The sequence below is a fragment of the Arctopsyche grandis genome, chromosome 8, assembly GCF_051622035.1.
Source record: "Arctopsyche grandis isolate Sample6627 chromosome 8, ASM5162203v2, whole genome shotgun sequence".
Lineage (NCBI taxonomy): Eukaryota > Metazoa > Arthropoda > Insecta > Trichoptera > Hydropsychidae > Arctopsyche > Arctopsyche grandis.
The window spans coordinates 2,222,202-2,238,406 of record NC_135362.1 but is presented as its reverse complement, the minus strand read 5'-3'; the positions used below and the strand labels follow the sequence as shown (position 1 = coordinate 2,238,406).

The following is a 16,205-nucleotide window of genomic DNA, read 5'->3' as shown; positions in this document are numbered from 1 at the left end:
TCGTTCATTTACTTGTATACATATATATATATATGTATATATATATAATATTTAAAATTTTACAATAATCCCATTATTTTTTTAAATTTTATTACTTTATCATACAATACATTTGGCTATTACTTAAACGCTAATTTATGTATCATACATGCACATCATTATTATTATCATCAGCGAACTTCGTGTCTTTCATTTTATACAACAACGAAAAGAAGGTATACATATACATATATAATAACAATAATAATGACACACTATAATCCTATTTAAATCATACTCATTTCAAAAACCGATACACTTTCAAATACTGAAACGGTTACAAATATTATTTATATAATAATAATATAATATATGTATATGATATAATGAAAGTTGTCTTGTTTGTATTATATATTTTACCGTCTCAACAGCTTTTTCATCAGATCTAAAACCCCCTAGCCTCGCTGCGGCTTGTCAAATAAATGGCCTTCCGTTAACACCACCTCGTTCTAAGCGTAGCCAATTCGCAAACAATATTTCAATTTTAAATGACAATAAGTAAACATTTCGTATATATTTCTAAATATACATATATATGTAATTGGCTTTTGAACGTATATTTATAAAGAGACATTCATTTTTTTTTTCAATTTCCTCGCACAAACTTAATAATTAATCTAGCATATAAATATACAATATTTAATTTTTCCTATATATATATAGATTGGAATGTACGTATTTAATTTACATTTTACTCCGCAATCTAGAAAGCACACTGTCTTTTGTTGCATTAAAATTCATCATCAAATCCATGGTCATAGCAAAATTGAGCCAGCTTCGTTTGTGTACTGAAATAAAAAAAACGCTTACTTTCATTTCATTATTAAGATGTTTAAATGATTATTATAAAGCTAGATGGTTGATGTTCAAACATTAATATACATATGTTTGACAATTCAATTTCACCATTGAAATATTTACATCATAAATCAAATGCATACTTATGAAATCACTGTCATACAATTTTGTTTGCATATTTGATATGTAAAGCTTGAAATTAAGAATTTCCTATATATGTATGCATATTAGCATTGCCTGTATAAAACTGAATGAAACGAAATATATAAAATTTTCCTCACTTACACGCAATATGTATTTTCAAATGTAATTATGGAACCCTTTGTATATCATATCAAAGTACCTGCCCGTATCATGTTGTACAGACCTTATTAAATATAGTAATAAACGTTTAATGTAAACCAATTAACTATCATGGAGTGTTGCTATCACAATTTGCTATAGTTGGGTTAGGTTAAGTCCGCATTTATGCAATTATCTTAATGAAACTGGCTCAATTTAGACAACTAGGTTGTACAGACGCGTGGGGCACAATTTTTGCAGAGACAAAATACTATGTAAAATGGTCAAAGTCATTGACAATTGACGCTCACTATTGATATCAGCGTCATCATAACAGTGCGTTCCATAACGGAACGCGCTCCGATACATTACACACTTGATTATTCTACTATTGCAAACTTAATTAATCATTTTTAAATTTTTTTTTATCTATTGTGTAGTGTCTGATTATTATCACAATAAAATAGCATTCAAAGCATTCTGTATACATGATCAATTCTTTCTAAGCGGGTCCAGTGATTCTACTGAAAAATCTTCGTTGCCAATGACAAGACCTCTGCTGAATCCGTCCTGAAAACATAATCATTAAATTTTAATAAAAGTCGAATTATAATAGGGAAAATTGTACAATCGTTGACCAGTGTATAGTTATTGGCCCCTCGAAACAAAATAATTCAATACATTAACGCTAATTTCAATATCAATCAGTAGTGAATGGTGACATAAAAGATCCTCAAAGATAAAATAAATAAAAATATAACAACCGTCAACAGTTTACAATTGAAATTGTCAACTATTAATTGCTCTAGTTGGTCGCGACCCCGTAACCGAGGAAGCGGTGCAGCGAATGTAAAGAGATATGACACATGTCAATGGCACCATCCAGTGAATTTAAGAAGCGGAAGCCTCTAGGAATGGGAGAATTAAAATATGCCACAGTTCTTGCCAGAGGAATATGAAATAGGGGACGATGGCGAGTCCAGATCAAACTCTCCGGAGAATGAAGGTCAATCTCCACCAGAATAGACTGACATGAGATAAAACCTCAATATAGAAATCAAGAACCTGATGAGGGCAACATTCCTCCTGTGTTCAAGAGAAGTGTAGCCGACCATACCCATGACAAATCTTGAAGGAAATAAATATGAGTAAATCCCATATTGCTCCTTATAAAGAAGTCGGAGAAAGCGTCTTTGGTTATAAGTTCAAGTTTAATAGACTGAGTTTTGGCTGAAGGACTTCAGATCATAAAGGCGTACTCCATGATACTTCTCACCAGAGCATTGTACAGCAGCCTCAGAACAATCGGATTATGTAAATGCCGAGAATTGCGAAAAAAAAAACCCTAGCATCCTTGCAGCTGAGCAACACACAGAATCAATGTGATTGGAGAACCTTAGGTCACTCTGAAAAGCAACCCCAAGATCAACAGTAGATTCAATTCACAGTTACTAGATCTAGAGTAACACATTACCTTACATTTGGAGACATTAAGAGGCAATCGGTTAGTTAACGACCCAGCATGAAGAGCATTTAAATCCTCTTGTAAAAGCTCGCAAGAACGTTCAGAATCTATACTCAAATAGAGCTTTAAATCATCCGCATATAGTGAAAAACGACAACTGATCAAGTGCTTACCAATATCATTGACAAATAAATTAAAGAGCAAGGGTCCGAGGTTAGAGCGTTGGGGAACTCCTGAGCCAGCGACATAGATACGGGAGCGAGAGGTACCAAAGACGACAAACTGTTGACGATTCATGAGATATGATTTGAAAAATTGCACCAACCTGTCAAGAAAGCCATAAGCAGGCATTTTCTTCAATAATATGATACGATTTAGCTTATCAAAGGCTTTCTGGAAATCAGTATAAACTACATGAACAGAGTTATGGTAGTCCAAGGAACGGTGAAAAATGTCAGATGGTTCTTATTTTCTTTATTTTAAAATCAAAGTGACCAATAACCGCAGCTTCCATTTGATAGGTTTTGCCTTTAAGGCAATAAAAGTGTTAAAAAAATTATATTAACCTTCATTTCTGTGATTCTTTTATCCAAGAATCCGGTGAAGCTGCTGTCGAGTATCACCGAGCCGTTTTGTTTCTCGGCGAACGGGGATGTACTTCCGAACCCATTGTTCGTTACGACGTTGCTGAATCCATTCCCCATGGGATTGCTGAATCCATTCGTCATTCCGTTGTAGTTTCCACCACCGTTCAAGTTGAACTTTCCCGTGTCGAACGGGTCAAAGCCTACCATTCCAGAAGTTCCGTTCGAGAAGCCTCCATTCAACGGTACGCTCGGCGGGAATATGGACGCTTGAGTGTTGAAATCGCTCAGATTGTAGTTAGGAGACGATCCTGAAGTGTTGTGGTTGACGATGGATGGACTCTGACCAGTCATTGGGGAGAACGGGCTGGAACCAAACAGATCGCTACCATTTTGTTGCACAATAGGTACGGAATTGCCGTTGGTCTGCGGAAGGTTCTGCCTTTTAGCCACTTTTGGAGGAGGTGCCACTGAAAATTTATTAAATTTTTAATTAATCATATAACTATGCAGATTATTGCAATGTAACTAATCTACAATGTATGTACATAATATGGATAAGATTATTTCATAATATATTTTTTTTATATTTTATAATTAGAATTGGGAGTCAAGACGCTACCATGGACTGGGAATAGTCCCGATTTAAATCCAATTGAAAACTTATAGATGGCTATCAAATATAGAATAAGCAGAAGCAATGTATCTTGTTTCAAATCATTAAAAGAAACAATAGAAAAAGTGTGGTATGAAGATTTTTCAATCGAGATTTTAAATTATTTAATAGGTTTAATGCTTAGTGGAAAAAAGCAATGATAGAATCAAAAGGAGGTATAAAAAAATATTAATTTATTTTTTATAATTTGTAAATGGTAATATGTAACTGAAATAAAATTAAAAATGTTTATACAAGCTAATGTTTTTATCTCAAATCGTATTCAACCGTGAAGAAAGCGCTTGGTTGGAAAACCTGTCTCCCGTTAAAATTGTCCCCAACCCATTTTTGTGACCTTTTTTTAACGATTGGTGTTTAGCTGACGTACTTTGATATAATCTACCATTTTAATAACTTTCGGTATTGTTTTTGCGCAAGATAACCAAAATTTCACTAAAAAACACGTTTTACTTTAGTGTTGCGTTTTATTTGAGCGCGACTGTATATCATGTTTAGATATAGTGATGCATTGGGGAAACCTCTCGAGTCAATATAGCAGAAAGTTAAGTTTAATTTGAAAATAGTTACATAGAGGAGGTGGACTTGTGCCGTTTTGTAACGCTGTTGGCTTAGACCTGTTTGGACTAAGGGCAATCGCTGGTGGATCACTTTCAGCTGCACGTGGATCAAAATCTGAAATAAAAAAATGCAATTCATATAATATTACGTGTCAAAATAAATATTTTATTTATATCTTAGCTTTTTGACTAACCACTATCTGAATCGGAGTTCAGCAAAAGTCCTTCTAATTTAGTTCCGACTGATGGATTTTTGTTGGGCGTTGACAGATCTACACTATCATTCATCAAATCTGTTATATGATTACTGGAAAAAAATACATAAAATATAATAATAATACACAAATAATTCTATGAATTAATTTTACGACATCTAAATGCTCTCCCTTTTAAACGATGTTTATATAGGGTTGCCAGGCGTCCCGGTTAATCAGGATTGTCACCGGTTTTAAGTCTTGTGTCCCAGTGTCCCGAAGGAATCTTTTGGGACGCCCAAAAATCCCAGTTTTCAAATATTTCTATTATACATATTTTTTAAGCAATTTCAAAGGGACAGATTGATGGATTTAATAAAGAAGTAACAAAGAAACATTGACAGATTATTTGAAACAATGGACAATACCATTAAAAAAATATTCCGTTTTCCTGGATGAGCTTGGAAAAAAAATAGCACAATGGCTAGATATTGAAAAAACAGTTGCATATTTGGATACGAAAAATATTATAACAAATGACACATACTCGTATTTGTTCAATCAATTTGTTTCATTAAAAATATATTAAAAAGGGAATGAAAATGTCCAAAAAGCCAGCAGTTTGGCTTAATGATAGCGTATATATTTAGCATCACTGAGGTCATAGGTTCGTGTCCTCGCCACTGCTGGTTAGATTTGGGGGTTTAGTGACTCCAAATCGATCGTTTCTCTATCAGAGTTTGCCAATTTTATCTGATCATTGCTGAAACGGTTCCTGAAAATTGGTATTAAAAAATCTAATCCTGTTGTCACAAAAATCTGCCTGTGTATAATTTGTATTAATTATATACAGTAATCTGAAATCCATAGATGTCACTATGATTATTATTTCTGATTAATTGTTATATTCTATATATTCTGATTGTATATGTATGTATTACTGTATTTCTGATTTCTGATTGTTTATGTATTTCATTAACGTACACCCGTCGCATTGGAGCAAATCTGTAATGGCGAGTGTGTATTGATTTGTGACAATAAAATAAATAATATACATATACATATGTATTTAAAAAAAAAAAAAAAAAAAAATTGGAATGGAAAAATAGCTGTAGAAAAATGGGTAGTTATATTTTCGCAAATAAAAATAGAATTTCCCGAACAATATCCCATGTGTGAGTATATTTTCTCCATTCCAGGGCATAATGGTAGCGTGGAGAGAATATTCTTGTTAATAGAGATTCAATGGACTGACGAAAGAGATATATGTACTTTCAATTGATGTATTTTAAAGTATTCTACAGCGCATTGAAAACTATGATTACAATTGTTTCCAAATGTATGATTATGTACTTAAAAATAGGCTTGCAGAGGGCCAAATCCAATGAAAAAAAAAACAAACCGATCGGAAAAATGTAGGTGTACTAAAGGGCGAAGTGAAGCTAATAAAAGCCTTGTAAAAATATAAAAATTGATGTTTAAACTTGTTTTTATTCCTGCGTCTATATTTTCGTTTAATTTTTTGACTGTTCTTGTTCAAATTAATAAATAATTAATGTCAAAATTTGTTGATTTTATTTTCTTATGTAATATAAATTAAAAATTAAGTAGAAGCTACATGGCAGCCCAAGTGAACCAAAATCACGGGGAGAGGAAAAAACTAAGTGGTCTAATATTGTTGATTTTTTCCCGGTTTGACTCGGAAGAAATCTGGCAACCCTATGTTTATATATACAGTATGTACCTATAGATACAGATGTTTTAAAAACTAAAACGAGTAAGATCAAGATAGATCCAGTATTATGTCTAGAAACCAACTGTCAAATGTTTGTCAGTGAAACTTGAGCTATTTGTACAAGATGTTATGTAATAATAAGAGGCTTGTAAAAAGATCCAAAAGAATTTTGCAACGATCTGATGTCTGGTTTGCAAAATTAGACAGCTATGAAATAAAGACGGAACTGACGAATCCAAATAATAACATTTCAAGTCGAATAGCAGATTCTGCCCTGACTTGCTGTATTTATTTTACTCGAAACCTAAAATTCAGTTTGATTTTGGCCCTAGACAAGTCAACAACTTCTCCTTTACTAGGCTGTATGTAGTATAGCTGGAGACCAGCTGTTCTAATTGGACTCGAATACCAGCTGTTGTAACATAAGTCATCATAGTCTGACGTCACAATATTACATATATACTAAGCGTTACTGACTGCAACGCCATGCGAACATGGTGGTCATAATTGCAACAACTTCACGTCACAACAGCTGTTATTTGAGTCCGTTTTTAAAACTGACAGATCTATAAGAAACTTTGTATCCCAGACTTATGAAATTCAACCCAAACTTTTAAAATTTAATTAATCATTATTATAGGAGAGCATTCCAAATGGTATAAATTATCTTTATATCACTCAATCACAATAAAAAATCAATACCTAGAAGAATAAAGTGGCGGCGTAGCCGGTATAATTGAATTATCTTGGGGTGAATTTGGTGGAGTGTTAATATCCAATCCTAAAATGAAAATATCAAACATCAATAATAAATCGTTTACAACATTATAATAAGAAAAGATGAACTAATTTACCCAAATCAGCTCCAGTAGGTTGCCAATCGGTGGCATTTTTTATGTTTTTCCTTGTGAGCCAAGCCGACAGCTGGTCGTTGGCAACGTTACCTAATAAAGTAGCTAATTCTCTAGTGCGAGCCTGGAATTCTGTAGCTTGGGCACGTGCTCTTGCCGCATCTGCTGCACTTCCTCTCTCAGTCAAAAACCGTCTAAAATGAACACAAATTTAAATACATACATATGACTTAACATAATATCATTCTTTGATGGATGTAGTACAGTACCTGTATGCCAAATCGAACGCTTGTCCTATGGTGAGTGTGATTTCGGCTGCTAATTTGTTGGATATGAAGACGAAACACTCGTGCGTTTCATTTGTGGAGCCGTTCGTGATTGAGGAGTTGTGATTGGAGTCGGAGTCGCCGTTGACTGAGCTCGGCGCCGACGAAGCGTCACCTTTTGCTATGAATGAGAAGAATTTCTTGGCTCCTTTATCGTCGGCGCAATATGATATCCTATGTAAGGGGAACTGGTGAAGTATATTATTTGTACGTGGTTCCTGAAATCACAATAAATGCATATTTAATGATGGAAAAATAAAATTTAAGATTTTAAACGAGCATTTGAGACAATAGATAGGAGTATTTTATTAGATAAAGTATATAAGTTAAGAATCAATGGCTTAAGTCATATTTAAATAATAGACGGCAAATAGTAAAAATCGATAAGGTGTTATCTGTTGAATTAGAAACACCTTATGGAGTGCCGCAAGGGTCTAAATTGGGACCCTTATTATTTATATTATAGTATATTATATAATAGATAATAATGTTGATGTAATGTCTGAAATTTTAAATATGTAAAGAATTAAATTATGTAAGTGATTGGTTGTGTGAAAATAAATTAAAGCTAAATGTAAATGAAACAAAAATGATGTGGTTGAATAGTAAAAGTGTATTTAATGAAGTTAAGATTGATGATACACTTATTGAAATAGTTAATTTACGTAGACTCTAGACTGAATTTTAAGGTACATGCTGAATATATAATTTAAAAAATGGCTAGAAAATTTGGTGTTTTATGTATGTATGTATATAGGTTAAGAAATTTTTTAAGTAAAAAAGTAAAGTTTTAGTCTATTACACAATTATCTTGCCGCATGTGGTTTATTGTGCTTAACATGTGTAATGGCTAAGATTTAGGAAAAATACAAAATAAAACTATGAGAGGTATTTTGAATGTTGGATTAAAAAGTATTAGAAGTATGTTAGATGAATTGGGATGGATGAGTATTAGAAATAGTTTGCATCGTAGTACATTGTCTTTTGTTTATAAGTTAGATCATAAGTTATTACCTAAGTAATAGTGATATCCATAGTTATTATACTAGAACAATTTAGTTGTAGGTAGAGTAAGGAAAAAGAAGACAGCTGATGGTGTCTTTCACAGAGGTGTGCTCATATAAAAAAAAGCCCTTCCTGAGTGTGTCAGGTCTTCTAAGACCGTGGATGCATTGTTGCGAGGTGCAAGGAGACAGTGCATATAAGTTTAGTATATATATATATATATATATATATATATATATATATATATATATATATATATATATATATATATATATAATTTTATAAGTTAAGTAACTGGGTATGTATAATATTTGATTAAAAATAGAAGTTGTATTAAATAAGCTAACTACCTAAAATTATATAAATAAATAACTAATGGTATTTAACTAGTCCGGTGGTATCTAGTTGTCTGGTGTGGTCATTTAGTCTGATTCTACGTATGTTTTTGATACTAACATCTGTCTTCTATATCAAAGTAGTTACATATATGAATCAGTTTTTACCTGTATAGCTACACCATCCACTGAAATTGTAATTTCAACCTTTTTGGTCTTTGCACCAGGTTCTGACTTGCGCAATTGTTGTGTAAATTGTAACCTCCTAATTGCCTCTTTGACTACTTCGATGCCCTTCGGCTGCTCAACGGCCGTCGAACCCAAGAACTGAAAACAAAACATTTGGATTTCATTTAATTTATGTATTTACAATAAAAATCTGTACGGTGATAGCGGGCATCCGCCCATTGGAATAGACACCCACTGACTTGATAACAGAAATCTAAATGTTAAAAATATGATGAAATGTACATATAATATTGTATGAATTTACCTTAACGAGGTAAGCAACATGTCCTTTTAGTAATAATTCAGGTGCATGGAGCCAAGCTCGGCCAGCAGGTCCATTTCCATTTGCTCCTGCAGCAGCTCCGTTCACTCCTCGTCCTCCTCGTCCCTGCCAAAACAGCAACGTCGACATCCTCCCAGCTGAAACAATCAAAATTGTATTAATTAATAAGCTATTTATGCAAATAAAACTTAAAGCTCTATCACTACTAAACACTCAAAAGGAAAATATTCCTATAAATTTTCAGTAAAGCTTTTTTTTGAAAAAAATTACTTACACAAGCTTTTCACGTAATAAAAAAAGAATCATAATAGTTAACTGGAGCATGTAATTAAGTGTATTTAAATGATCTAAAAACATCATTAAAATCATTCAAACTAACGTCAAATAGACAACAGAACAAAATAAAAAGTTTTGATAATGCGAACAATCGAAAATAAGCTGTATGTATATATGCAATACGGCCTAATTTAAAATGCGCGTCAGATTAATCGGCGCTTGCTACGCTTGACTATTCTCGTTATACATGCAATTATGACCCTTATCGCGCAGTTATTGAAGGATAAATTTAGCGTGCGCAAATCAAACGTCACTTCGCGACAATAAAAAAAGCACGCCGCTTTGACCAAGTCACACGCGATTATAGACCGTAAATCAGAGTGCATTCGATGCAAAATCGATTACAAACGAACGGTCATTTGAATATTGGCGCACCCGTTCAAAGCACAGCCTGACACCACACACGCTTTGTATGTGTATGAGTAAGCGTAAAGTTCCCATACATTAGTCGATATTATTATTACTATATATTTTTTTAAACTTATTATGAGCGACGTAGTTTGTTCGCATAAATAAATCATTTTATATGATGCAATATAATATACTAGCTATAATTACCATGCTTACACTTATACGTAGATTGGTAACTAAAAAAATTGAAATTCTGCAGATAAGATCCAATTTATGCTGTCCATCGTAACTAACGTAAAAAAATTGGTGATACAGATTCGAAATTATACTATTCATATTACTGTTAAAGATTTACAAAGTTGTGTTAGTCAAAATAGTATTTTTATTGGTTGGTTCTTATTTGCCATTTGAAAGATGAGAAGAATGATTTAAATGTAAAACAAACATTCTCGAAAATATTCCGAGTGAAACTTTCGGAATTACACTTGTCCTTTTTGCATCCACTAACACTAACTTTGTATAAAACAATATCATCAACTAAAATAAAGTTAAAAATAATGGGCGAAAATTTTAATTGTGACTTTTTTAGTCTATATTTGACTGAGCCATAGTTTTGTGAAACATTGATTAGATATATTCGACAAAATCATGTTTATTATTAAAATTACACTGAATGATTGATATATACATGTATTATTCCTTGAAATATATGAATATATTGACATGTATAATATGCAATGCTTAAAATTATAAAAATACACAGACACGAATTTTATATAATCGAATACGATTAAACTTGAACCCAATTAATTCATAATGAAAGTTTCCATTGTTAATCGTGCCATTTCACCGCTACTACTCTACGTATTGCATTGTTCTGAATGTAAATGTTTGTGATTTAGTCATCTGCGATATTATGCGCGCTACGGGCGTCGTATACAGATACGTTCAAAAGAGTCATTGCACTCGAATGCAAATCAAAAATTTCAATTACGAATGTACAGATGTGTATGGACTACAATACAAGCAAGTTCATCTCTGAGGAAACTCGATTCGATTCTTACAACAATGTCGACTTGTGTTCTTACAATTTGTCGACTTTTAACAAGTGCTTGTAATTTACGGATAAACATAACCTTCACTTAAGATGATCATCAATGCTAGAAATTGATTTTTTTTTAAGTATTTCAATCGGTTAAATTATTACAAAATAGTTTATAGATTGGCAAATAAAAATACTAGGTTTTGAAAGACGAAATCGGAGCCAATGCGAAGTTAAGTAATCAACTAATTTCACTTTGTGGAAAACGAATCAAAACCATAATTTTATACTTATTCAATATGTTTTTTAATGCGAATTGTAAGACAAACTAAGCCGTCGCGGGATAAAAACACTGTAAAAATGATCACAAGTTATTTGACATTGCTTTTTTTTTTACATAAAATGAATTAATTTAAAAATATTTACTTAAATAAACGAGGAAAATTAAAAACATTTTCTCAGAATCGAAAAACATTAAGTAAATTGACTTTCACGGATTAGCTCTGAATAGATTTTTAGAAGGAAAATTTGCAAAATGGTTACCAAGCGATCCGCTCATGGCGAATAAAATATGTCGTTTCGCTGCAACAGTCCTAGCTCGATTATTCACAAACGATCATGTACACACGTATTTTCAAAGTCACACGACTCATGACTCATGAAATCGACAGTTGCATTCGCGCTCGGAAAAGTAGAAAGTTCACAAACAAACGAACAAGTAAGCGCTACTTACTAACAAACTGTGCAGACGCTCGAGACCTTTGCCAACGATAACACAAATTACAGTAATTCAATTCCAATTCAGAGAACTGAAAGAGGCATGTGTTTTTTTCATTACTATTATATGCATGTTCATTTTGTTTGTTTAGCTGCGACGTGTAGTTTTTTTTTACCATTATATTACATTTATGCAAATTAGAGCGTACATAACCTCCTTAAGTTTGACGGCCATGTTTAAATTACGACGGCGTTTTAACGCGCCTGCACAGCTAACAAAACGCATAAAAAATATGTTAATTATGTTTAAAATTCTAAGTCAACTTAAGACTAAATATACTTACTTACATACAGAAAATTATAAATATTTCGAATAGGCGAAATTATTAGTGCCTGGTTGAAATTTTGATCGATATAAGAAAAAAATTCTCGATCGGGGTATAGTCATTGGCCACTTGAATCTAATCGATACAATAAGCCAACAACTAGTATCAAAAACTCACCGAGCACTTGATACGAGATAACGAGTTGTGTCTAATGAATCAATTTCAGATCCAGTTTGGTCAACGCCAGGTCAAGAGTGCAGACAACAGATATGAAGTTTCTCAGAGGTGGAAGTAACGAAGAATGTAGATATGTATATGAAAATACCTCAGTATTAGTTTGTAAACTCTGTAAAATTTGAAAGTTCTCAATTCAGCTGGCTGAGCCAAGCTATGCGCACGTACCAAAAGGGGAAACGCTAGTAGAAAGGTATCTATTGGAAAACTCTGGATATTTCTGGATGATGGATTAGTTCAAACTGTCCAAATGCTGACAGTAGGCATTTGAATTAATCGTTTGGTTCCTTGGTTGGAACTCGAAAAACATGACATGTTTAAAATCAATTAGCCATAACGACATGACAGGTCGCCATAGATAGACACACGTACAAATCGAAATTATACAATGTAGATATACAGATATTGATTACAAACGGCAAGCAAATGTAAGCTTGCAACAATCAACAAATTCGGAATAGTTGAATTTGCGAAAGGTAGGAGTGGGCCGATTTTATTGGAACCGTCACAACTATTAAGTTAGATAAATTGGACAATCCTAACAGGAGGATTTTGTACCTATACAGAATCTGACAGCAGCGATAGACATTCTCGTATCAACGATAAACCGAATAGATCGCTTAACTAGTGAGCTACACTGTCACTCAAACCAAATCAATATCAGCCAAATCACTTATTTTTTTCCGGAATGGATCTACAGCCAGCTGTCAAATTAAGTAACAATAACATTGATGTGATTGTGAATGACGGTAGGTATTGAAAAAAATATCTATTTGCAAAAATCTGTCTTATCTTTTCCCAAATTACATATGAACTTTACATCCAATACGTTATTCTGCTTCCCTGATACAAGTTTCAGGCAAACACAGTAGTAGATCTCGTTTCAATCCACCGTCATTTCCACTAACTTTTTTTTCGAATTGACCTTTTTGGATGCTGAGCTACAAATTGGATTGATAATTGAGTATTATAGTAATGAAAAATACTAACTAGAGACAATCGGCGTAAGAGCGTAAGCGCCTGGCCCTTGCATCGACGCGTTTTATCACCACACTCAAGATATGTACTTGGTATGTACGTCTGGGTCAAACTACAGCCCGAGCACGTCTGCCCCAGCCGATGCTGCGATTGCCACAACAAATAGTGTTGCGTTCTAATTGTTGTGAAGTTGCAACGAGTGCAAATTTGATATCTAAAGCCATGTGGTTAATCGCAGAGGCAGTTGCACCCAATCGGTGGCACTCGATCCGCCCATATTGCGACTTGTTTTCACCACTTTGACCTTCGCTCATCCGCCCCATTTTTTGGTCAATAATGCGCATTACCCTTCTTTGGTCAGTGCTATGTTGTTGTAACTACCACTTATAGGCAAGTGGAACACCGCTGCCAGTGGATAACTAGATTTACAACGCAGAACATTGAAATAGAGACAAGTTCGAATGTAAATGTAAATCTAGCATTTTACACCCAATACATAGAACGTCACAAATGATCAAAAATATCGAAAGTATGTAATTTAGACCATATTTTACAAAATTTTACAACTCCAAAAAGAAGAGAAATTGCGGAGAGAATAGATAACACTAAAATATATAAGCACCAAAGAGAGAAAAAAACCATACACTAGACATGATGATCAAAGATCGGCGTTCGATGGATGCTTTTCGCATAAAAAATGGTTCATCATCATAGGCCGACGCGACCCTACGCACCATCGTTCATTTTTATGGTAACCTTTTTTTTGCTCTCTAGCTTTGTAGTTTGCCCTGTTTCCTGGAAAATAGTCCCAAAACCCCCTCTTTCCTGGAAAAAGCACGCTCCACCGCCGAAGACTATTCATCATTGTCAATTTCTTAAAAAAACCATCCATTTTGCTCTCTTGCTTTGAACACTAATAGAGAGGTCTATTGTCATTTGAAAAGCACCCACCGAAGCATGAACTAGTGGTTAGCATATATGCTTTCGAAAATAGTGGTCACGGTTTCGAGTCCCACTGGTTGCTGCTGGCCAGACCTTGGTTTGTGACTCTGGGCCGATCGTTTCTTATCAGAGTTTGCCAATTTTTCTGATTGTCAAATGGGCAACCAGCATCTCGAAATTTAACGATTTATATAAAAAGAAATGCTCCCAAAATGTTAGTTTATCAGAAAATTTACCAATAGATGTATTTATGATACTTTGTTAAAAAAAATTGTATATCGACGTAAGGATTGTAATTTACCGTCAAATTTCATAAGCCGGTAAATGATTTTTCCTACTATCAGTATACTTTTATATACCGGTAAATGAAAAAAAAAAGTGGACTACATATGTAACTAAATGTGGTTACTTTTCCTAAAAACGTTACCCTGGATTGAATCATAAATAATTAAAAATAATACCACAGATAAATAATGTCATAAATGCTTTTAAAAGTAAAAAAATTAAAAGTAAATTCATAACAATAAATAAATAAAAAAATATATTTTTAAAATTTAATAATTAATATATTTTATTTATTTATTTTTAACCAATCATATTTACATATTTATTTAAAGTTTGGACCATTTGAAAGTTTCGATCATAATTTGAAACAACCATCTTAACGATTTGGTTGGTCTGTGTTGCCAGTGAATTTATCAATTTAATATTACCACATTTAATACCGAAAATAAACAAATTCCAGAAAACTTAATCAACAATACGCCATTTGCATTGACATTTAATGTAATATTATGCAATTAAATGCGTGTTTATATACTTAATTTGCGATAAAACAGTCACCGGTAATTACCGGTAAACTTTAAAACTTACCGGTATTTATCGATCGCGAAATTGTGTCGATTTACCGGTTAACCGGTAAACCGGTATTGCAATCCCTATTGGCTAGGAAGGCGCATTGGAGTTTACCTGTTTGGGCTTCCTGGTAAATACATATTTATATATGTTACAGTGAAAGCATATTTCAAGTGAAAATATATTTTCACCAATTCAAGCAGTGAACATGTATCAAACAATTAATTCACAACGTTTAACTCTATAAATTTAACCCTAACAACCCAATCTTAAATGAATAAGGCCAACCCTTACTTAACCTAACCTTTAAATAATTACCAATCTAATCTTAAATAAATAAAACCAACCCTGAAAATGTAAATGGTTATGATTTCACTGAAACGTCGTTGTCAAATCTAGTATTGTGTTACGGCCTCGGTTGAAGATATGTTCGAATCGTGTTTTTTTTTTATTTTACATCAAGTTTGTTTTGTTTTGGTAAATATGTAAACGAATACGTTTTTTCCAAGCATTGAAAGTTTTCCTGTAAAATTTTGCCTCGTGTGAACATACATAACAAAACTTCAAACGCACTTAAAAATCCATTCTTTGAAAGAACCTGTTCGAATGGTTGTTATTTCAGTATTATTAATAAAAATAAAACTTGTTTACTATTATAGTAGTTCACTTCTAATCATTATTTTTACGCTGATTTCTCGGAACGAGGAGACAATCACAAAACAAACGCGATAAATGTCAAAAATCACGTTTTTCGCAAAAACCAACACTCGCACACTTCCTATGCATTTATTATTTTTACAATCAGCGTAGTAGATTGGCATTAATAAACCGCGTTGGATAACCAAACAGGAAATATTATAACCGATCGACGCAGAAAACGGTGAGAAATAAATAGCGAAAAAGATTGCGCAAAACACTTCTTTTGATTCTCGTGAGAAAATCGACGGATTTGTCGCACACTTCAATAAGAAGAAGAAAATAAAAAAAAGAAGCAAAATTGACACGAAACAGTTCCCGTTTCTAATGTGAGAAAATGGTAATTGAGCGCATTGTCATGATTATTCGT

The 16,205-nt window shown here is 33.1% G+C and overlaps 2 protein-coding genes across 9 annotated transcripts in view; both read right to left on the bottom strand.

Moving 5' to 3' along the window:
• The window catches only part of LOC143915612 (uncharacterized), an 854,026-nt gene that overhangs the window by 316,663 nt on the left and 521,158 nt on the right, over positions 1 to 16,205 (bottom strand). The gene's annotated exons all lie outside the window — the stretch shown is intronic.
• The window catches only part of ced-6 (PTB domain-containing adapter protein ced-6), a 68,098-nt gene continuing 52,519 nt past the window's right edge, over positions 627 to 16,205 (bottom strand). For 5 of the 8 annotated variants that reach the window (XM_077437225.1, XM_077437226.1, XM_077437228.1 and 2 more), the window contains 9 exons: positions 9,341 to 9,495; positions 9,016 to 9,174; positions 7,451 to 7,725; positions 7,185 to 7,375; positions 7,033 to 7,111; positions 4,596 to 4,708; positions 4,412 to 4,516; positions 3,151 to 3,638; positions 627 to 1,689 (listed from right to left, as the gene is read on the bottom strand). In XM_077437225.1, the coding sequence (XP_077293351.1) occupies positions 1,612 to 1,689; positions 3,151 to 3,638; positions 4,412 to 4,516; positions 4,596 to 4,708; positions 7,033 to 7,111; positions 7,185 to 7,375; positions 7,451 to 7,725; positions 9,016 to 9,174; positions 9,341 to 9,487 (1,635 nt within the window). In that variant the 5' untranslated portion in view covers positions 9,488 to 9,495 and the 3' untranslated portion in view covers positions 627 to 1,611. Of the gene's footprint in view, positions 1,690 to 3,150; positions 3,639 to 4,411; positions 4,517 to 4,595; positions 4,709 to 7,032; positions 7,112 to 7,184; positions 7,376 to 7,450; positions 7,726 to 9,015; positions 9,175 to 9,340; positions 9,496 to 11,630; positions 11,900 to 13,354; positions 13,620 to 16,205 lie in introns of those variants that run through there. The other 3 variants (XM_077437223.1, XM_077437227.1, XM_077437224.1) reach the window with 3 other exon arrangements.